Raw genomic sequence first — 25,258 nt, forward strand, 5'->3', positions numbered from 1 at the left:
ATCCCTTGACTCCGCTATCTTTAAGAGCTCTATCGAACTCTCTCTTGAAAGCATCCACAAAATTGGCATCCATTGCCTTCTGAGGCAGAGAATTCCATAGAGTCACAACTCTCTGGGTGAAATAGTTTTCCTCATCTCCATTCTAAATGGTCTACCCCTTATTCTCAAACTGGCCCCTGGTTCTGGACTCCCCCAACATTAGGAACATGTTTCCTGCCTTTAGCGTGTCCAATCCCTTAATAATAGTATATGTTTCAATAAAATCACCCTCTCAACCTTCTAAATTCCATTGTATACTAGTCCAATGACTCCATTCTATCAACATATGACAGTCCCGCCATCCCGAGAATTAACCTTGTGTACCTACACTGCACTTCCTCAACAGCAAGAATGTCCTTCCTCAAATTTGGAGACCAAAACTGCACACAATATTCCAGGTGTGGTTTCACCAGGGCTCTGCACAACTGCAGAAGGACCTCTTTGCTCCTATACTCAACTCCTCTTGTTATGAAGGCCAACATGCCATTAGCTTTCTTCACTGACTGCTGTACCTGCATGCTTACTTACAGTGACTGATGAACCAGTCTCGTTGTATTTCCCCATTTCCCAACGACACCATTCAGATAATAATCTGCGTTCCTGTTTTTGCCACCAAAGTGGATAACCTCACATTTATCCACATTAAACTGCATCTGCCATGCATCTGCCCACTCGCCCAACCTGTCCAAGTCACCCTGCATCCTCATAGCATCCTCCTCACAGTTCACACTGCCGCCTAGCTTTGTGTCACCTGCAAATTTGCTAATGTTACTTTTAATCCCTTCATCTAAATCATTAATGTATATTGTAAATAGCTGCGATGGCACCAACTTAAGAATCCATGCATGGTATTCCAAAGCTGTAGACCTGATCAGGCTGGACTGCTTTCAGTCATGTAGCAGTCGGTTTCACTTACAGTATATCTCAAATGGCTGTGATAGTATGAACCGTCTACAAGTACATGTTCTGGACTGCTCGTATGGAGCCAACCTTGAATGTTTGTCCCCGGTTGAAAACATGTCTTTTTGAGGTTGCTGTACAGATCATGTCGTACAGTGGATGTGTAGGAAGGAACTGCAGATGCTGGTTTAAACCAAAGATAGACACAAAATGTTGGAGTAACTCAGTGAGACAGGCAGCAATGTCTACCAGCAGATGAGGAATTGAGACCCTTCTTCAGACTCGTACAGTGGATGTGGCCATCTTACAGTACAAAGTTAGCAATAATTCATGCAATGGGATTATGACTACATTCCTTCAAGTAGAGTGCATAAACACTGTGCTAATCAGAATCTCAGGCCCCATGTCTACCAGCAATGCTTGCTCAGATATTTTATTTATATCACTGCAGAGAGAGTAACGACATATTAGCGAGCATGATGTTATATCAACATAGCCAGCAGCTTGGGAGTTATTCTGCAAGTTGTGAATTCCCTTAACTTGTTTATCCTGCCTCATTTGAATGTCCATGCACAGGCCTTCTGTTCTTTTAAAGAACCTGCAAGATTTGCACAACTATTGTTCATTAAACCAACCATGGAAAGTTGGGTAATTAACAGTCTTAGTGCCTTTTTAATAGCATAATAATAGCAAATCCAATTCTAATCGATCTTTTTGCCCAGAAGGTGTTTAAATACTTCAATATCACTTCTACAGGTCCCCAATTGTGAATAGGTTTATACAGGTTACATTTACCTTTTGTTGCCTACCGGCACGTTTGATTTTCTCAGCATAAGTGAGACTTCCATTCACTGAAGCCGCAAATGTTATTTTTGTGTTCACACGCTATGGCACAGTGGCACAGCGGTAGAGTTGCTGCCTCACTGCACCAGAGGCCCCAGTTTGATTTTGACTTATGGGCGCTGTCTGTACGGGATTTGTACGTTCTCTCGGCTGGCCGTGTGGGTTATCTGCAGGTTCTCCGGTTTCCTCCCACACTCCAAAGATGTGTGGGTTAGTAGGTTAATTGGCCTCTGTAAGTTGCCCCTAGTGCGTAGGATGTGAAACGGGGATAACATAGAACTAGTGTACGGGTGATCGATGGTCTGCGTGGACTCGGTGGGGCGAAGGACCTGTTTCCACGCTGTATCTCTAAACTAAGCTAAACCATTACACACTGACAGCTTAGCAAGATCTGGCCAAATCTGATGAATGCCTACAACATACTATGGAGAAGGGTCTCGACCCGAAACATTGCCTATTTCCTTCACTCCATAGATGCTGCCTCACCCGCTGAGTTTCTCCAGCATTTTTGTCTACCCATGTACTATAGAGTGTTATTTTTGTGTTACCCTGTCCATTACAGAGGTGGCTATTAATGTCCGTGGGGTTTTATCAAAGTGTAAAAAAGCCAATCGTTGTTGATCATTATTTCTGTCACCAGTAAGAGTTTCTCATGCTGAAGTAAAATACATGGCCCCCATCACAACATATTGCCCATCTCAGCTGGAGCATTCTTTTCATCTTACCCTGCTCTCTCTCTCTCAGCCCCCCCCCCCCCCCATCCATCCAAGAGTTTCTTTATGGTTACTGAATAGGTAAACATTGGACCACAGCTTCATCTTAGCTCTTCATGTGAATCCAAAATCAAGCCTGTGTTCCAGGCACAGCTGCCCACAGGCCTTCCACATACTCGTTGCCATTTTCTTATCTTTAGTTGGGACAAAGTGAAAAGGGTTTAGAATTGACCTTGATTCTACCAAACTTATTACCCCAATCCTACAAATACCTCGGTCACTCCCTCTTCTCCCCTCTCCAATCAGACGAGAGATATAGAAGTGTGAAAACGGATTCAGGGCCAGTTTCATCCCATCAACATCCAGAGAACAGCCCTTAGCCACCAACTACCTCATTAGAGACCCTTGGACTATGTTTAATTGGACTTTACTGGACTTTTTCCCTTTATCCTGTATCTGAACTATCTCTGTAATCATGTATAGTCTTTCCACTGGCTGGATAGCATGCATCAAAAAGCTTGTCACCGTACTTCGGTACGCGTGACAATAAACTAAACTTTCTCCTGATATCTGTCCCTTCTCCTTATTGATTTACCTCCCATCTATCGTTCAACACTTTTCACGACTTTTAGTTCAAATATCTTCATGTTGAAAAATAGCGGAGTCAGGGGATATGGGGAGAAGGCAGGATCAGGGTACTGATTGGGGATTACACAGAAAAGCTGGAGAAACTCAGCGGGTGCAGCAGCATCTATGGAGCGAAGGAAATAGGCAACGTTTCGGGCCGAAACCCTTCTTCAGACTGATCAGGGGTGGGGGTGGGTGGGGACAAGCTGATTGGGGATGATCAGCCATGATCACATTGAATGGCGGTGCTGGCTCAAAGGGCCGAATGGCCTACTCCTGCACCTACTGTCTATTGTCTATTGTTCCCTCCTTGTTGGTGAAGAGACTGACTATTCCGGAATGCATCTAACTTTCCAACTCTCTGAAATCTATTCTCATGCTATCACTAAATCAACATCTTCTGCCAAAACAAATCACTCTTACCAGCCTTGAACCAACTTGTCATGAAATACTATTCTTGAATATCCCATCAGAAACAAAATCAGGTTATCCATTATAATGATTTTCATATGTATACCCTGGATCCCCTGGTTTCTTGTCAATGTATATTATTGGGATGGAGTTCAGTTCATACTATGAAGCAGCTTTCATCATCTCTACTCTAAATATGTAACTCCAGGTCGTTACTGAAGTTGATCAGAAGCTGACTTTAAACATAATTTCAGGCTATATGCCAAAAACTTTGGATCTGTAATAATACGTATGGCATGTACATGGAATTGGTGGCCATCCATAACATATTAAGCACATTACATACAAGGCTAGATATGTTGTGCTAAAGAGGGTTGCTTCTCTATGTGGTGTCTGGCCCCTGTCCAGAATCTAAGGCTCACTCTAAACATGTTTCTTCACTTACCACCATTGTCTGTGGGTGATTTAATCAGCTGGAAAGAGAACCTAAGTTCTAAAGTCAAACAAAGCAACATCAAGTTTAATTTAGTCTTGTTGGATTGGCATTAAGTTGGTGCTTCCCACCAGGACCACAGTCAATGCCTGGAGAGATCCTAAAATGCTTCTAATTAGAAAATGTTGTTAGGTTAAACATTCACACGTGGATGTATTTTATGAGTAAATACCCAGGGATACGTTTGAGAGCCACATCCTGAAGAATTTGTTCATTGTAGTGGCCGCCACTAATCACTAAAGGAAATGTATTGAAGGCACTGGGCTGTGTTTTTGCTGTTTACTCTCTAACCTTTCACGGAGGTCATCTAGGCAACGTTGGAGGTGGACTTCTCCAGCAGTTATCAATACGTGCTCTCCCGTCTCCTGGACTAGCACCTCCACACATGGGTCCGCTTGGTTAAGTAGCTTCATCCCCCTCACCAGCTGTGGCATTTCACCTGCATGAGCAAAGGAAACAAAATGCAAACATTAAGTACACTGCAGCCTTAGAAGGTAACACGACAAACACAACAATACCAACAATGATCCTCAATATATAGTGTCAGTTGCAACTGACTCCATCCACAAAACTTTGATCTTGGAGATTCACATCTTAAGGGATTCTTACTGAAATGGCATTTCCTCACCAGCCTCATTCTGCATTTCTTGTGTGGTCGTAGAAACATCTTAAAAACCTTTAGTGCATTATTGCCCATTACATGCAACTGCCTAAGAGGTCCCTTGGGGCTACTAGTAGATCTAAAATGTGTAGGTATAAAACTTTATATGCTATCCTTGCTTGCATTTGATCTAAAAGCATTAGCAAATACTGATTCAACCAATACTCATCTGTTTACAACTACTAGCGATTGTTGGTGATGTGTGTGTTAAAACTAACTCCAGGTGTTAATGTAACTCTATTGATGAACCATGTAACCAGTCCCACACTGGCAGCCCAGCAGTGAGTTCAACAGGGCTGGCTATTGATCAATTATTAGCGTGGCCACTAATTTACCGCAGATAGGTTCAATAACCTTCACAAAGTCATTTGATTCCCCCCACCACAATCAGTCTGAAGAAGGATCTCAATCCGAAACGTCACCTATCCTTTTTCTCCAGAGATGTTGCCTGAACCGCTGAGTTACTCCAGCATTTCTTCCTGTTGTCTATGGGCAGTTCGACCTGTGTCTGCGAACCCTCCAGTTTAACAATCCTGTCTATTTTCAAAGCTTATCTGAAATAAGCTACCATTTAACAATTCTCACAACAGCTGCACCTCTGGGGAAGTACAAGTTGAAATGTGAATCCTAATAATCCACACTAAGCAAGTTATGGGTGGAAAAAACCTTTGCTAAAATGTGCGGCACGTTCCCATTGACCCTTAAACTTCAAGTGATAAACTTACACAAGGTCAAATAGGAGGGGGGGAGGGGGGGGGGGGAGGCCTCAGCACTACTAATGAAGCATCTACCCTGACAAGGAGGTCTTGCAATGCAGAAGCTTTTTAAGGTACCTTTTTGACGATAATTCATGTAACTAGGGTGATGTATTTGGTAGAAATGTTTTTATCGAATAAAGCTTACAGTTCTGAAAGGGCTGCCCTAACAGAGAGACCTGGGATATGCATGTACAAATGGCACAGAGGTAGAGTTGCTGCCTCACAGCACCAGAGACCCGGGTTCGATCCTGACTATGGTTGCTGTCTGTATGGAGTTTGCACGTTCCCCCCGTGCTCCGGTTTCGTCCAAATAGGGGCAATTTACAGAGACCAATTAACCAACAAATTTGCACATCTTTGGGATAAAGGAGGAATCTGGAGCACCCAGAGAAAACCCACGCGGTGATGGGGAGAAGGTACAAACTCTGTACAGACAGCACCCGGTGTCAGGTTGGAACCTGGGTCTGTGGGGCTGTGAGGCAGCAACTCTAACACTGTATCACCGTGCCGTCCCCTGGGAGTATTCTGAGACTGTACAATGACAAGAAAAAAATGACCAGATTTCTCAGGCAATGCTCTTAAAGGATGAATGATGTAATTCCGTGAGCATCTGAATAGAATTACCGGCGTTGGAATGATGCCTAGTTTCAATTTCACTGGGGATCAGAGATGAATTACACAGGTTTTTCCTGAATTTTCAACCAAGCTTTTTCGTTTTTCCCAGAAGAGCAAATGGTTTTGGATACTGGGTGGAGTGAATATACTGTGATATTAAAAATACACTGGCAAGGCAGGATGGGACAGAGATCTTTCCTTCTTTGTTACTTTACACTTTACTTTAGAGATACAGGCCTTTTGTCCACCGAGTCCATGCCGACCAGCAATCATCCCATACCCTAACCTACACACGGGCACTAGGGACAATTTTACAATTTACCAAAGCCAATTAACCTACAAACATATTTGTCTCTGGAATGTGGGGGGAAACCCGAGCTGCTGGAGAAAACCCACGCATGTCACAGAAATAATGTATAAAATCCGTACAGACCGCAGTCGTAGTTACGATGGAAGCGGGTCTCTGTACGGCAGCAAATCTACCACTGCATCACTGTGCTGCCTGTTTGTTTTGCTCAAATGTTCGATACATGCCCCAATTGGACTGGTGGCACCAAGTTCCATTTCAACTTGATAACAAGGTGATTAAAAAAAAGGTGTAGGAAGGATCTGGTTTAAACCGAAGATAGACACAAAAAGCTGGAGTAACTCAGGCAACATCTCTGGAGAGAGGAATGGGTGACGTTTCGGGTCAAGACCCTTCTTCAAACTGTAAATTGGCTTGTTGCTTTAATTCCTCCTGCAATGCTGGAAATGATTTCCCAATCCGACCAACTCCTGATATTTTCCACATCTAGGATTGGGCTCAGGAGGTGTAAAATATGACATGGGTCCCGGTCAATATTAGTTCTAAATTGCTCTGGTGCAGAATTTGTTGAATCTCCTTGGTAAATATACATGGGACAACGACGCTTCTGTAAGTCCAAATATGACAAAACATTTTTGTGGAATTAGATGCTGGTTATAATGAATGAAATATACCGCAAGCTGCTTCCCAAAAGGGTCATCAAACAGCATTTTGACAACAAAACCTTCAGAAACATTAGGATGAATAACCTAAAAATACTGCCAAAGGGAAAGGTTTAATGAAATATATTAAAACCAGGAAAGGTAGGGAGTTGATGCCTGGATTATGGGGTATTTGATGACAGGGGGAGGCTGGACAGACTTGGATTGTTTTCTCTGGAATGCTGGAAGTTGCAGAGACACCCGAGAGAAGTATATAAAATTATGAGAGACATAGATAGGGGAGACAGTCAGATGGAAATATCAAATACTACAGAGCATAGCTTTAAGACGAGAGGGGCAACGTTTAAAGGAGATGGGGGCGAGGTAAGATTTTTTTATACACAGAGGGTGGTGAGTGCCTGGAATGTGATGCCGGGGGTGAGTGGAGGCAGATATGATGTTGGCATTTCCGAGACTTTTAAAGAGGCACATGGATATGCAGTGAGTGGAGGTTTATGAATTATGTGCAGGAAGATAAGAGTAGGTCTTGGCATCATGTTCGGCACAGACATTGTGAGCTAAAGGGCCTGTTCCTGTGCTGTACTGTTCTATGTGTTTAAGAAGGAACTTCAGATGCTGGAAAATCGAAGGTAGACAAACATGCTGGAGAAACTCAGCGGGTGCAGCAGTATCTATGGAGCGAAGGAAATAGGCAACGTTTCAGGCCAAAACCCTTCTTCAGACTGTACTGTTCTATGTTCTTTGAAGGATTTGGAATAAAGTACCAGGCAGCTGATGGGCGATGAAAATTTGGGTTAAGCAGGAGACAAGATTGGATAGAAAGTAGAAATGCAAGGCAGGAGTTTACAGTTTAAAAAGCACTCAACCAAAGCTGTGTTTTAAAATTCAAATCATTGTTGTACAAAAATCTGGTGAAGATCAACAAGTGCAGGAGTAATGAGGGAAACGGGCTTGGTGTAATCTTGGTGCCATGGCAGGAGAGTTTTGGATGAACTCCAAACATATATATTAAGCAGTGGGAATAAACAGCAGCTTGAGTTGAGCCAAACACAGAATGTTACCCACATACTTGGATGTTTAGGTTCCACCGCGACTCGTACAATAGGAATTGCATCAAGGTTCAAGGGCGTAAAAGGAGGGCATAATGGAGAAGTCGACAACGTGGCAGACTTTAAGACGTGATCTTCTAAGCCACCAATACCTAAAGGCGACAAATAAAAATCAAAAGAGTTAAACATGAATAAGTGTGTTGAATAATCTGATTATTGCAGTAACATGAACAGTTATATGCATCCTTCTGACTCAACCTGAGAAATGAGAGCAGACCCTTGGAGCATGATCCACCATTCAGTAACACCGTAGCTGATCTTCCGCTGCTGTGCCAGTTCCCACCAACCTCACTAAAGATATGACCTTAATGACATGAAATGTATCCGTCTGTGTTTTGACATGACACTTGAGGCACCAAAGATTCACTGTCCTATAAACATTTCTCCAGATCATTGTCTTAACGGAACCTCCTTTCCTCTGGAGCCCCTTGAGACTCCTCAGCCAGGAACAACATGTCTGCATCAAGCCTCTCAAGTCCTAAGAATTTTAGCTTTCAATGAGATCGCCACTCATTCTTCCAAACATGCGAGCAAACTCAAGTGTCATAGCTAAACCTGTGATCTCTGGAACCAGTTTTATGGATGTCACCACTCTATCTTTGGCTATTGTAGACTTTCTTCGGCTGTCAGACCAAAACTGTTCATAATACTGCCACGGGCAGCCCAGTGGTGCAGCGGTAGAGTTGCTCCCTCATGCACTAGAGGCCTGGGTTTGATCCTGACCACAGGTAATGTCTGTACGGAGTTTATACGTTCTCCCGGTGATCGCGTGGGGTTTTCCCCCGGGAACTCCGGATCTCTTCCACACTCCAAAGGATGACAGGCTCGTAGGTTAATTGGGTTTGGTAAAAATGATAAATTGTTTCCTTGTGCGTAGTGCTCGTGTACAAGGACCGCTGGTCGGTGTAGACTTGGTGGGCTGAAAGGCCTGTGTCCATTCTGCATCTCTAAACTAAACTAAATATTCCAGGTTTGGTCTCACCATGGCTCTCTACAATTGCATTGAAATAGTCCTTACTCTTGTATTTCACACACTCCCATAAAAAAAGCTAATATCTCCATTTACTCTCCCCTAACCACCCAATTTCCTGCGCATTAATAAATACTTTGCTTTTCTGTTATGTTCACCAAAGGGGAAATCTTCAATTAGCGCCAGTATATTATATCTAATTCTGTGCTTTAACTTTTCTGATCAACATTCTTTGCAGAACCTATCAAAAGTCCCCTTTATCTATTCTACTCGTTTCATCCTCAAAAAACTAAAACGGATTAGTTAAACCTGATTTCTTATTCATAAATTCATCCCGACTCTGCTGAATCCTAATATTTTTGTCAATATGTTCCGTTATTACATCCCTCGTTACAATTTCTGGCATTTTTATTTCCACAGACATTAAGGTTTCAATGTTATTAATCCTCTCTCTCCCTCCATTCTTAAATAATGTGACCACTTTGCTACACTACAATCCACAGGAACATTTGCAGAATTAATAGAACTTCAGAAGATGATAATTGATAAGCAAAGCATTCACTTTCTTTAAAGCGGCCTCCTTCAGAATATTGAGATGCAAGTCATTGGGTTTCAGGGATTTAATGGAGAACTAGTGCTACTGCCAGTGCCCATTCAATGGGCCGATGGCCTGATTCCATGCTGTATCATTCTCTCAGACTCAAGCTCACTGGCCTCTCTCAATCTTTGCTCTATTTCTCACAAAGAACCTTAATTCTCCATATATCTGGCAGTTTTTTTGTGTCTTCGTTTGTGAAGACAGATACAAAGTAATTGGTTAATTCCTCTGTCATTTCCCTTGTTCTCCGACCATAAATCATCTTGCATTTCTCTGGATGGGGACACACTTGCCCTCTCAAAGTCTTTTCTTTTTGTGGTACCAAAATGCTTCTTGCAATCTACTCTCATATTCTGCTTTGCCTTTCTTTATCGATGTCTTGGTCCACCTTTGCTGAGTTCTAAAATGTTCCCAATCCTCAGGCTACTGCTATTTCTGGCAACATCATGAGGCTCTTCCTTGGATTTACAACCTTCCTTAATTTCTTTGGTCAGCCACGGATGAATCACAATCTTCCAGTTATTTTTCTGCAGCCTAAAGGAATACATATAATTTGCAACATTTCTTTACATTCTAACCACGGCCTGCCCATTGCCTCACAATCTACCATAACCAACTCTTCTCTCAAGCTTTCAACCTTCCATACATTTGTTCAGTTCAGTACCAATCAGTAGCTTGTATTGAAATCGTTTCGATGCAACATACAAGTGTCGATGAACACAATAAATGCCAAAACCAATGAGACAGTGAGAGAGCTATTGTGTGGAAAAAGGAAGAATTACATATGCATCTTCTGGAAGCAATTTAAAAACTTTACATACCAATAAATCATCCTGCCTGCGTTTGTTTTGTGTGTCTAAATAATGGCTCTCAAATTCATTGAATAATAAAGCATCAGTATGCATTTTCTCAGCAAGATTTAAAGTAGCCCCCATGGAGTGCGTAAAAAACTGATATTCCAATCTAAAAGCTGTGTTGCATCACCAATTCCAAAACTCGACTTTGGGGTTTAATAAACCTAATTGGGAAAACGTTCAACGTTTGCATTCTTCCAGTGACTAGCAGAGGCTTTGCAGTATTACTGCTTGCTAAGCACATGCAACATTCTTTCCCCAAATGCGTATTTCACTTTAATGCCACGCAAGAAAGGAATGCTTAAAAATTGGATTTCATCCTTATTGGTTCTGCTAAACATGCTGGTTTGAAACTCTGCAAAAATATAACCGAAAATATGTTTGATTGAAACCTTCATACTTTGCACATATAATCATATGCCAATATAGGATTAACACTCTTCCTAATCCTGAAGAAGGGTCTTGACCCAAAACGTCGCCCATTCCTTCTCTCCAGAGATGCTGCCTGTCCCGCTGACTTACTCCAGCATTTGTGTCTACTGTTCCTAATGCAACAGCATTCGTTGTAATGAGTACCTGTCATCAGTTTGCACTCATCCTAGAAGGCTTGCCATCCATTGCCATCAACATACACAGTAGCTGCCATGGAGGAGAAAGATGTTGGCAGAGGAGGATGGCCCTTTGGTTTAGTGGAACACAACTGGCAGCATCTCCAGTGTGCTCAGAGACCTGTTGGGACCATTATAAGAAGAGCCTAGCAGGAATTACAGAGGTGGTTTTAGTTGTCCCCTCCAGATGTGGGAATCCATATTCATTTAGTTTAGTTTAGTATACAGATACAGCGTGGAAACAGGCCCCTTGGCCCACTGAGTCTGCGCTGACCAGCGACCCCCCCATACACTAGTTCCATCCTACACACTAGGGTCAAGTTACAGAAGCTAATTAATCTACAAACCCGCATGTCTTTGGAATGTGGGAGGAAACTGAAGCACCTGGAGATAACCCACTCGATGAATGCCCAAAGCCAGAAGAACTATGAGCATCACTGAAACAAATAGCACTCTGCCCAACTTCCAGAAATGATCTTTAACGCAATCTGTTTGATTTGCATATAAAATATAGGCACTATAAAGATTTGATTTCTAGGCAAAACACTTAACTACAGAATTGAAGACAAAAATGCTGGAGAAACTCAATGGGTGAGGCAGCATCTATGGAGCGAAGGAATAGGTGACATTTCGCCTCACCCGCTGAGTTTCTCCAGCATTTTTGTCTACCTTCCATTTTTCCAGCATCTGCAGTTCCTTCTCAAACATTACAGAATTGAAAATGTTAATCACCACTGGTTACAAAATATGAAAAAAGACGTGAAAGAACAAAAATGACCCTTTCATTAATGAGCGTGTGCCGGCAATGTGGAAAACCGCAGCTCACGGCACGTTGGGATGACAGTGGAGTTCCTCAACATGTAACCACTTGCATCCTGCCCAGGGACATTACTCACAATCCTTCAGGAGGTGGAATCCAGATGGTGGAAACATGATGCAAAAATTGGAGTACTGTACCACTGTGGGAGGGCTGATCATCAACAAGCTCTCAGGTGTAGACATAATGGGGCATGGACACCAATGTTCAGGTGGGATAAGGAGGATCCACAAAGAAATGTAACGGTGCCACCAATGATGCTTCTAAAACCTCTTCACATCCAGCATAGGCACACTGACGCAAGCTTCCTGCCCCAGGCCAACATCACTAGCACCGAGGACTTGACTATATTCAGCCAGCTCTGTTCGGTGGGCCATGTTGTTTGAAACCAAACTACCAAAACACGCACTTTCTTCCAAGCTGCGTCATGGGAAACAATGACCAGGGCTTTGGAAACTCTTCAAGGATTTACGAAAAGCTTCCTTGTCACCAACTCATGGGATGCCTGGCCAGTGCAAGAGCAGCTTTCAAGAAGGCACTGAGTACTTTGAGTCTTTTGCCCAGAGCACATGGAAGTGCATTGTATGTGGCATTGTACCTCTGAGACAACTCACCCATCCATCAAGAACCTCCAGCCTCACCTGTATTAGAGCCTATGGATCCATGTTTGAGCACCTTATAACCCATAGAACTAGAATAGAGTCAAGCCGTCCTCAACACTAGGGCACTGCCTGATCTGCTGAGCGTTTCCAGTTTACTATTGTTTGGATGACTGATGGTATTATTCCAGCAGGGAGGAATGTACAATTCTCATTCAGCACTGGGCTAGAGTGATGGTCATAGATTGGTGCAACACAGATATAGGCCCTTCACCCCTAATTCACCCATGCTGACCAAGATGCTACATCCAAGCCAGTTCTGCCAATAATACCCCCCCCTCACCTGGATCCACCTATCACTTGCCAGGCTTTATCCTGCCCTCACCTCTCTTCCAGCGTTTTCTCTCTTACTACAATCAGTCTGAAGAAGAGTCCTGACCTGAAATATCACCTGTCCATGTTATCCAGTAATGTTGCCCCGTTGAGTTACTCCAGCACTTTGTCTTTATTTTCTATTTCCCCACATTTGGCATTATTTCCACTCAACGTTTCCTATCTATGTAACTGTCCAAATGTCTTTTAAATGTTGTTATTGTATCGGCTCTCCGCTACTTCCTCTTGTAGCTAATTCCATATGCTCATCGCCCTCTGAATGAAAAATGTGGCCCCTCAGGTAACTATTAAATCTTTCCCCTCTCAACTTAAAACTATGTCCTCTGGTTCTTGATTCCCTCACCCTGGGAACAATACTCTATGCATTCAACCTATCTGCTCCAGTCATGATTTTAAAGAGCCTCTTAAGGTCACCCCTCCCTCAGCCTTCTGTGCTCCGAGAAATGGAGTGCTGCACTCCTCCAGTTTGATTTGTTTGTTTCCACATGGGTAGAGCTTTCTTATCCCAGGAAACCACTCCGGGTACAACAGCAATGTTAGTGATGCATGGATTGTACCATCGAGTGAAACTTGTACGCTAGCTGTACAGATGCTTCAGGTGACAGGGGCTCCAACCTTCCTTGAACAGTCTGGGTGCTACTGGTATGAGCACTGAGGGGCATTCATGAGGCACGTCGCAGCTCTCAGCTTGCAATCCACCATCCAACCTCACAATGCAGCTAGTATGCACCGTTCCTGCTGTACTTACCCATGCAAAGCAACAAGAAATTACATTGAGTATAGAATGCACCTAGTTGGGTTATGATCCTTGGGTTTAGATCATCAGAGTATAATTAAATCAACTATTTGAAATGTTTATAGGATTTAATATGGTAGAAACATAAAAGCTATTTTCTCTGGAAGTGAACAGCAGAATAAGACAATCCAAGGCTAATTACTGAAGAAGAGTCTCGAACCAAAACGTCACCTCTTGCTTTTCTCCAGAAAACCTGCCTGACCCGCTGAGTAAATCCAGCTATCTTCGGTGTAAACCAGCATCTGCAGTTCCTTCCTACACAAGGCCTACTTAAGGGCCTGTCTCACTTGGCCGTCATTTGCACGTCACGAAGGTGGCGCGCAAAGATTTCGAGCATCCCAAAATCCTGGGGCGCCGTGAGCTACCACACGTCACTGCATACGCCACCACGCCTCACCACGCGCCATGCGTGCGTCACGATGATGCCCAAGTAGGACAGGCCCTTTACTGTTCCTTCTTACCGTTCTGATAAAGGGTCTTAGACGTGAAATACTAATTATAATCCCCTTTCCACTTACGCTGCCTGACCTGCTGAGTGTTTCCAAAATGTTTAACCAATGTTATTTAGGTATCAAATCAATAAACAAAATAGCTAATGGAAATTGGGACCCTGTGACCACAAACGAGTGAGTGTTCAGTTAACATTTTGAAGATTGGGCACTACTTTTTTTCTTAGGGAAAACTTAATAATATTTATGGAAACGTGATTAAATATAGACCACTCATTATTCCCCCAAATGGAAGATGAGCTTTAATATATAGAATAATAATACTGACTCTATATTCAATCATTCCTTCATGTACTCCTGCAAGCTGGAATAATCTTTCCCATGGAGTGCTTGATTAACATTAATACATGAATCACTTCCCATTTCAATTCTGTTCCTTTTCAAACATTTATGTACTACTTAAAAAAAAAATCAATATCAGATGCTCTTTCCTTAAATCCAATTCAGTTATTACTTTTTAACATGTACAATAAAAAAAACTTAGTCTTGGTAGAGAGGTATCTGTAAGTATAAATCAACTCGACACAGCAACTAACTTACTTCAACGATTACTTTTCTTTGTCAAAAAAAATCAAGCCTTTCGTCACATCTTTGCTGCAGAATCATCCGTTGCTCTTTTCTGTCCCCATTTCTATATTCCAACATGCTTTTGAATATAGAACCACACAGTACAGTAACGGACCCTTAGGTCACAATGTTAGTGCTGAACATGATGCCAAGTTAAACCGGTCTCTTTTTCCTGTATCTCTACCACCATGCCTGGCGGTGTGTTCCAGACCCCGCCACTCTCTGTGTAAAAGCCCTTCCCTTTTACCCTGTGTAAAAGGACGTACACTCCATTGAGTATAAATGGGGATCCTGTGGATAGGGTGAACTGTTTTAAATATCTGGGAGTCCACATCTCTGAGGATATGACATGGTCATCACACGCCTCAGCACTGGTGAGTAAGGCAAGGCAGCGCCTTTACCACCTCAGGCAATTGAGGAAATTCAGAATGTCTCCGAGGATCCTCCAGTGCTTCTACGCAGCGGCGGTGGAAAGCATCTTGTCCGGGAACATTACCATCTGGTTCGGGAATTGCTCTGCCAAGGACAAGAAGGCTCTGCAGAGAGTAGTGCGTTCGGCCGAACGCACTATGGGAACTTCACTCACCCCCCCTGCAGGAACTATACAACAGGAGGTGCAACTCCAGAGCAAACAAAATCATGAGAGACCTCTTCCACCCCTGCAACAGACTGTTCCAGCCGCTACGGTCAGGCAAACGCCTCCGTTGCCATGCAGTGAGAACGGAGAGGTTGAGAAGGAGTTTCTTCCCAGAGGCAATTCGGACTGTAAACGCCTTTCTCACCAGGGACTAACTGTACAGAACGTTTTTCCTTCTATTAATTATTATGTAAAATAATATGTGTGTTATGATTGTGTTTATAATTTGTTTGGTTGTTTTGTTGTTCCGCGAGCATTGCCACTTTCATTTCACTGCACATCTCGTATGTGTATGTGACAAATAAACTTGACTTGACTTGACTTGCCCCGCACATCACCATTAAGCTTTCCTCCCTCACCTTTTAGCAATGACCTCTGGTGTTGGACATTTCCACCCAGGGTAAATGGTTCTGACTGTCTACCCTATCTCTATCACTCCCCTACCCTACCTATCTATGCCACTTCTCCATCCATTTCTACAGCTGGTCAATATTCCTCAGATAGCATTACCCAATGTCTGTAACTACTCCAGTTTGGGTGTCATCACCAATCCAACTACATTTCCGGACAAGTAATGAAGTTAAGCAAATATCTTTCTTAGCTCTCCCAATGGTACAATGATTGCAATCCATGAGCCGATGAGCTATATAAACTGCTGAATTTTCACAGTTTAAACTCAGTCCCCATTAGGTTAACTTACATGAGCAGCAATAATTTCAAACAAATAGTCTCCACTGCTCCAAAATCATGGAAGAAAGCAAGAGAGTCAGAGATGCCAAATGTCGTGGGCAAGTGAGGAGAAGGACAACAGATGGCTTGACTATCTGGATGGGCTCTTATGGCCAGCTGCAGCTTGAACTTGGCGCCAAAATAGAATTCCACTGTATCCCGGTACATGTGATCATACATTGAACATGAAGTCAACAAGCTAGCTACTTCAGAATCCCAACAACATCCCAAGAAGGAATCAAGAACTAAATGATAGGGAATGACGGGAATTCTTTGGCGGATGGGGGTGGTAATGAGTAAGTGTTGAGATGAATGCTGTGCTGGACACTGCATAATCGGCCGGTTCACCTCAACAATTACAAGGTCAGGGTAACCTCATTTGACTTGCAGTCCAAGTGCATCAATGTCTCCTTAGCATCAATAAAAAGGGCTTTACATTAACTGGAAACACTCAATAAATTGATCAATAATTACACACAGGTTCCATTCCTTCGCTAGCTTTGCTAATGGCACTTCTTTATGCAAGCTTTATGTTTCCAGCTCAATGTGACCTTGTGCATCCACTGGATCAGTAATCTGAAGCCACAATAAACATGGCTTGACACTCCAGGATGGAGGAGATGCATGCATACATTCACTTTCCTTTGCAAAGGGCTTCAAAATAAAACACAACCATGTCCGACTTCCTTGTTCTGTAGTCTCCTATGCTTCAAGCAGGTGAAGAATATTGGCTACCAATAATGAAACCGGGATGACATGGATCTGAAATAGCATAGCTACAATTAAAAACTGGCAATCAATTACAATTCACTTTTCCAGCAATTTGGAATTTAGACTCAATCATCCGCAAAAGGTTCAACAATTAACAAAATGAAATGAAATATGGTGAAACATGTTGAATGCACAGGGTAAAATAAGTGAAAAAAATAAATAAATAAAAGCCTGATCCACAGAATTGCAAATCATGTTAATTTTGGACTGTTCTGCAATTGTGCACTATGTAATATTGGCTTACATGGCCATTTATCAAATTATAAATGAAGAAGGTACAATGTCAAGCATTTATAATTCTTGCCTTTAAGAACACAACTCGAATAAACTGGAATTAGTGGATTATATTCCAGCCAGTTGGAAATACAGAACAAATTGGAGAAGAATATTCACTGTGGCTTTAGAATCAGTCGGGGCTCACTGAACAGTATAACATCCCAGTGCCCCCACCCTACCAAGTGTCCCCCCTCCCAGACACTCCTGCACTGTAGACCCACTCCTCCCAGACGCTCCTGCACTCCTGCACTGCAGACCCACTCCTCCCAGACGCTCCTGCACTGCAGACCCACTCCTCCCAGAAAGCCCAATAGTCTTACAATTTGTCCTGACATCTGAGTAACATTGTCCAGAGAAGTCATGGGCTGTAAACAAAAGATGCCCAGTGTACAATAAACCAGGGTTTCATATTGCAACCCCATCCAGTTGTTGCCAAGACTAGGAATCGGGGTCGCCTGCAATGTTTTCTCATCATCCTTTCGAATACCGTTACATTAAAAGGTTCACAGTTAAAATATTATGAGGCTTCTCACACTTCAAGTTCTGATTACTTGATACAATTCAATATTCTGCTACCTACATCTCATCCAGTACTGTTCATCCATAATCAGTGAGTTTGCTGAAGGCCTTCCTCCTATCCATGCAATCTCTTCCAGCCACCCAGCTCTGGAAGATACCTGCACTACCTTCATTGTATAGTGACTACATTTCAATGACCCACTAATGGCAGCTGCACATTGGAATTCCCTCCATGAACCCCCACAGGATTATGTTCCTCCTTAAACATAACAACCACAGAAGGTTGTGGAGGACAAGCCAATGGATATTTTTAAAGCAGAGTTAGATAGATTAGTACAGGTGTCGGGGGTTATGAGGAGAAGACAGGAGAATGGGGTAGAGGGAAAGATAGATCAGCCATGATTGAATGGTGGAGTAGACTTGATGGGCCGAATGGCCTAATTCTGCTCCTATCACATAAACTTATGCACTTTAAGAAACTCTTTAAAGTTTGACTGTTTTGACCAAGCTCTCTTTTGAAAGTTTGTCAAATACTGTGGGCAAATTGATCGCTTCAGGGCCCAGAAACATGTAACACGGTTAAACACGCTACATAAATGCAAGCTGTTGTGTATTAACCTATATTCAAGTACACATCACTGCTTGACAAAATAGGGTGAGCTTGTGGCAAATCAATAACCTCATTCACCATCAGCATCTGCCCATTCATCCCAATACTGGGCTTTCTGTTTCCCTTCTGTTTATCACCAGCCTCTCCCACCACCTGCAGTCAGTACTGATACCTCCACTAGTGATGTCATTCAATATCTCATCATTCAGTATCTCACTCAATTACACACCTTTCCTTTTGTTCTCTCCAGCCCTTCATTGTTTTACCTATAATGTTACACATTCCAATGTTGTTATAGTTTCTGTCTAAACGACCTCCTTTAGGCCATTTAGTCCATCAAGTCTACTCTGCCATTCAATGTCATTCTGAAGAAGGGTCTCGACCCAAAATGTCACCCATTCCTTCCCTCCAGAGATGCTGCCTGTCCCACAGAGTTACTCCAGCATTTTGTGTCTATCTGCCAATCAATCGTGGTTGATCTATTTTTCCTCTCAACCCCATTCTCCTGCCTTTTCCCAGTAACCTTTGACACCTTTACTAATGAAGAACCTGTTATTCTCCACATTAATACCAAAGTATGGTCTCCACCACCATCCTTGGCAAAGAATTCCACAGATTCACCGCCCTGCAGCTAAAGACATTCCTCCTCATGTCCACCTTCACCCACTTCCAGAAATCCAAGCAATCCTGGCCACACTGCAGTTGTCATTCATTGTTATCTCTGCTGTCCTTTGGGAAAAGACGGCTCCCCCTCCACAACAAAAAATAATTTAGTTCAGTTTTTTATCTTTTCTGCGCTGTTCCTATTCTGTAGTAAAGAAGAGTATTGTAGAACGACTTCAGCAGAGGGAAAGATTTAATTCTATTGTAATTAAGAAAACCCTTCGTGCATTTAAAGGCTGAAATTACTTCCAGCAACATTTTATATTAACACGTTCAAATGAAATTCCTCTGTGCAGTTTTATAATGTCTTTATTAACCCAGTTAAGCAAACATAATAAATATGGCATGTTCAAATTTCATATAATAATTATTGGTAAGGTAATTAATTTCCTTCAATCTTTTGCAAAACACAAAAACCTAAACATAAAATGCTCTGTTAATATTTTCTAATGGACAATTGAGAGGAGAAGGAAAAAGCACAAGAATCACCTGGAATACATTAATACAATGATTCCCACCTTGGGGTAAATTTACCCCCAGTTGGTAAACTTCGCCTACTGAGGGGGTAAATGTGTTGATTGTGGATTTGTACATATTTTTCTCATTGACTGACTGTGTTTGGTTCTGGTATACCGGTATCTGTTCATCATTAGTTGTTCATAAATAAATGAAATAACATTGTTATGTGCTATTAAAGTTACCGGGGGTAAACAGGTCGAAAAATGTTGGGAACCCTGGCCCTAATATATTGAGGAGGGAAAGATTCTCAAAAACCATCTGTAAAGGGAATAACTCAGGCTACAGGAAGAACATTATTTGTAATTGAATGACAGCAAAAGGTGCGAGAGGAAATCAAAGAGAGAATAAATTTACATTGACCTATAACTAGCTTAAACTAAACATTGATTTCATGAAATGAACAAGATGCCTTGATCCAAGCCTCAACATATTATTATTAACCCTCAACCTCCAGGATAGACACAAAACTCTGGAGTAACTCAGCGGGTCAGGCTGAGTTCCGGATCGAGACCCTTCTTCAGACTGAAAGTCACAAGAAAGGGAAGAAGGGTTTCCCTTTCCCATAACTTTCAGTGGAAGGGTCTCGACCCGAAACGTCACCCATTCCATCTCTCCAGAGATGCTACCTGTCCCGCTGAGTTAATCCAGCTTTTTGTGTCTATCCTCGGTTTAAACCAGCATCCTTCCATGGCTCCACAGGCATCCTTTGCAACCCCCTTCCCCATTTCTCCTGACCACACCACTTCAAGGCCAGTTTCCAAGCTGCATCTCTCAACTCTAAACTGCAGATGTTGGTATCATGAACAAAGGCAAGTTTCCATTGCAATGAATACTATGTTTTGATTAAATATTTTTGGCAAAGGAAACTTAAGATTTATTTAAAAGTTAATTTTGATTTTCATTAAAAATATTTTATTTATAAACTCATTGATATTCTTTTTCTCACTTTGAATGTCATGCACAAACAGCATTGGTTCAATTGTACACGATTCTATGATTAATCCCAGTTTAATGTGAAAGCCTTGTCTCAGCAAGGTACATGCAATCATAATGTTCCTGGCTTATTTGATTTAAGCTCATCTTATTAACTTTCAGCATTGCTTCCTTCATTTGGACTTATCAATATAAATTGTACATGGCAACTATATTGCAAAAGGACCTAAATCAGCTCCAACAATATTGGTACTTGCAATAAGTTTAGCATCTGCATCTTGTGCTGTGTCTGCATCGTCCTGTACCAGTGTGAGCTCTGAACTCTGACTAAACAACTATTTCTTCATCCATTTCTTCTCTCAGGGGCTCGTGAATCTCTGGAATCCCCAGCCCCTGAGAATGCTGGATCATTACATACATTTAAGGTGGAGATAAATAAATATTTGAAAGATTAAAGAATTTGGGCATATGGGGAACTGGCAGAGACAGAGAAGAAGTCGGGGCCAGCATAGATCGGCCGTGATCATATTGAACATCAGATCCAGCTAGAATGGCCGGCTAGTTACCTAATATTGTTTTGTAATAACAAGGAACTGCAGATGCTGGTCTACCCAAGAAAGACACAAAATGCTGGAGTAACTCAGCGGGTTAGGCAGTTGCAGTCTTCACAATCATAAAGCTGTAATGACAATCAACCACAGATTACTGCTTTAGTGTGTTTTGTACAGCAACCTGCAAAACTCATCAGGTCTTCAGGAACATGGCCTGTTCTTTGTCACTGGATGGTCATTTGACAACAATATGCTGAGCTTAATTAATTGAGAACAAATTCTGTTAACCTTCGATAGACACAAAATGCTGGAGTAACTCAGTGGGTCAGGCAGCATTTCTGGAAAGATGGATAGGTGACATTTTGGGTCGGGACCATTCTTCCGACCTCAAATATTGTTAAACTTATTAACCTGAATTATAATAAATTAAATCACTCTGTTCCTATTGTTAAAACACAACAAAATGATCAACAGATGTCATACTTCTTTCAGTTAAATTATTCATCAACAAATTAGGTTATGCATGCAATGAATTACTTCAAATCCCAAACTGGGAACCTGTTCATTTAATTATTTATTGATAAATGGTCGTGAGCAACTGCTCCAAGTTCCACTAACCTAGTAATGCTCTCCACTGGATATTCTCACCCAGTCTGCTTACATGTGGCACAAATTAAAAATATACGGTAGAATTGTAAATGTTGATGGGACATGGATAACACTGGGATGGTGACATCAAACGTGGAATGCAGCCGGTCCAGGGAATGCAGAGGTAAAACTTATAAACCAATTAATTTTAGGCAATGATATTCCAGCCCACTCACACAGCACCCAAGGTCTGGATGAACCCTGGACATTGGTGATATGGAGGCACCCATGCCACTGCCAGTCGTGCCACTGTTTCACCCAAAGCAAGAAGAGTAGTAGGGAGGATCAACAGTTGATGCTGCCTCTCCACAACTCCAGCTGTCTGTGCGGTGTTTGCATGTTCATACGATGACTGTTGTGGGTTTCCCTGGGTGTTCCAATTCCATCCCACATGCTGAAGCCACGCTGTCTGTTAGGTTTATGAGTACATAGGTGGCAGAGGAATTGGTTGGGGGGGGGGGGGGGGGGGGGGGGGGGGGGGGGAGGGGGGATTGATGAGAATGTTCAAAGAAAATAAATGGAATGAATGCAGAAGATGCTTGGTTGCTCACTGTGCATAAAGGTCCATTTCCACACAAGAGATTTGAATTTGCCTTGAATTAAAAGGTAAAAGGAATCTGGTTTAATTTCTGCTCCAAGAACATCTTGTGGAATTGAATAGTCAGGGCATTCATGCAGCAGGTTTCTGGGCAGATTTGTGGACCATATGTCTCAGCGTCTGATATAATAAGCAATTTAACTGCAAATAATTACATTTGTATGAAACCACAAGTGGGAGAAAGGCAAGTAATGCATTTTTCTCAACTCAGCATCATCCTGTATTGGTGGTGATATAAGCTAAGAAATATTTCTTCAAACCACCAAGTGCTGGCTGTTTTACAAATAACACTAAGTGCAATTTTTTACTCTTGTGTTTGACAGTTTGATCCCTCACACTAGTCTGTTTCTTTTAATGATTTCTCATCTATTGGAGCCTGCAGCTCCTTATCACAGCATCATATCTATACACAAACTATTTTTAAATGTTACTGCTTCCGTTTATATTATTGCGTAGCAAACCTGCACCCAAAATCTGGAGATGGTATAAAGATGCACAATGTTTCACTAGTTAATGTGCAAGCTATTGTCAACCAGATTAAGTCAAGTCAAGTCACTTTTATTTCTATAGCACATTTAAAAAACAACTCTCGTTGGCCAGAGTGCTTTACATTGGTGGAGGTACTAACATAGACGTGATACAACATTGGTTCATAGATTAAGTACATACATAAATACATACATATAGCCCTCCCTCAGAGGACGTCAAGAAAGGCTTGAGAGTAAAGATGAGTTTTAAGTCTCGACTTAAAGGAGTCGATGGAGGGGGCAGTTCTGATGGGAACAGGGATGCTGTTCCAGTCTGGATTAACTGCAAACACACTTCTCGCTTGGTGCATTCCTTAATGACAAATTGACCACTAACTTATTTCAATTATCGCTGATTATAAAGTTGGGGGGGGGGGCTCAGGTCTCACTGAACGTATGGTCCAAGCAGGTCCTCTGGTGCATCACTGCTGGAGGTGTCATCTTTCAGATGAAACGTTCAACCTGTGTTTGCCTGCTATGGCGTTACTTCACGAAAGCATGGGAGTTACGCCAATCACCTGCCACTAGCTACTCCTCAGCTAACGTCATCAAAACAAATTACGTGGCTATTTTTTATTTCTGTTTGTCCTCAAATTGGCTGCTGCATTACCCAGAAGACAAAAATGATGACTCTTCAAAAGTACTTCAATGACTGTAAATTGCTTTGAAATTGATGTGACACACACATAAAAATGTTTTCCTTTTTCCTGATTTGCAAGCCAGCAGCACGACCCTCACTGCCATTCATTGATGTTCCAAAAAGCACCACTTTATAGGATGATCTGAGATGCCGTTTTTCCAAAATCAAATTAGTTCCAATAGTCCAGACACTGGATAGATTACAATGATTCAATTCTTGCACCATCATCATTGGAGATCCCTCAAGATTCTTTCATGCCACCTAACCCCTCGCCTCAGTAAATTCATTCCATGGACCAACTCATATTGACTGTGGCAAGTACAGTACTTCCTAATGGGCCCTTCAAATTATGGAGACCTATTACAGGTCCAGCACTCACTGATTGATCGATGACTCCATACCTATCATTCCATTCCTTCACTACACAATTCACCCCCTCCCCATAGATACTGCTCAACCTGCTGAGATTGTCACCTCATCCTCCTCACTAGTTGCCACCAGACTGGAGGATATTCACTCTTTCCATCCCAACCTCACCTATTTCCATTACCAGATCCTTCCTCCTCCAACTCATTTGCTGATATTTTTCTGTGTTATCTACACACACGACAGTTCTAGTATATACATCCGCCATGATTGAATGGCGGAGTAGACATGATGGACTGAATGGCCTCATTCTACTCCAATAACTTTTGAACTTATGAACTAATGCTCTGCCAGATGGTCTTCCATTTTCATTTCCCAACTTTCCTCAACTCATCAAAAGCTCTCCTCACCATACCCTATTGCACACAATGTCTTTGTCATCTTTGTTTAGAAATTCACATCAAATTGATTTAAGGTGGGGGGGAAAGATTTAATAGGAACTGGGGCAGCAACTTTTTTTTACACAAAGGGTGGCAGGTATGTGGAAGGAGGAGCTGCTGGGAGGAGGTAATTGCGGCAGGTACAATCACAACGTTTCAAAGATATTTGAACAGGTACATACATGGATAGGATAGGTTTAGAGGGATATGCGCCAACTAGTGGGACTAGTGTAGATGGGCATATGACTCTCTACCACTCTCTCACTCTCTATGACTAAATGTTTCAAAACCTCCTTTGGTCATCTGTGAGAAATCTAACCTGTAATCCTGACCCCATTCCCACTACAATCCTCACCCTCTACAGCGGCCATTCCTGCAGCAGACATCACTCTCGTCTGTCGGATATCATTCTAAACCTCAGTGCCTTTCTCCTTCTTCAATGGTCTCATTAAAATCAATTTTTTGTCCAATTGTTCTGCTGTTAAGTGCTTTGTGATATTTTCCTATATTAAAGAGATTATATAAATACTAATTTTTATACAATATTACACACAAACTGGCTGTGGAGGAGGCACTTATGCATTGTAAGGCAGACAATGTACAAATCAAAAATTCTGCATCAATTCTTTCCAGACATACTACAATACACACTATTTCCTCTCAGGCTATCTATAATTATCCTGTCTTAAAAAGGGAAGAGCATGAAATTAAATTTTATGACTTGCAAGTAGATTTTGGGCAAAAAGACTTTCTGTTGTCATATCAAAATAAAAATCAGTTTGCAGAAAATGGCGAGCTGGATCCTCGGCATAAATTGCTTTCTGATTTTTTTCTCTTTTCAACCATTGATTTTTAATTAACGTAGCCTTTCTGCACGCGATTATGTAATGGAAGTGCAACACCATCACAGCATTATCTGTATCAAAATCCAGTCAGTTTGCAATTTAAAATAACCCGCTCCCCACAAAAAAGTATAATATTT

At 42.0% G+C, this 25,258-nt stretch overlaps 1 protein-coding gene across 1 annotated transcript in view; it reads right to left on the reverse strand.

Annotated features, from left to right (window-relative positions):
* The window catches only part of efl1 (elongation factor like GTPase 1), a 143,526-nt gene that overhangs the window by 35,139 nt on the left and 83,129 nt on the right, over positions 1-25,258 (reverse strand). Inside the window, 2 exon segments of the mRNA XM_055661001.1 lie at positions 4,318-4,465; positions 8,099-8,230. Coding sequence (XP_055516976.1) covers positions 4,318-4,465; positions 8,099-8,230 — 280 coding nt within the window.

This window comes from Leucoraja erinacea, chromosome 33 (genome assembly GCF_028641065.1).
Source record: "Leucoraja erinacea ecotype New England chromosome 33, Leri_hhj_1, whole genome shotgun sequence".
Taxonomy (NCBI): Eukaryota; Metazoa; Chordata; class Chondrichthyes; order Rajiformes; family Rajidae; genus Leucoraja; species Leucoraja erinaceus.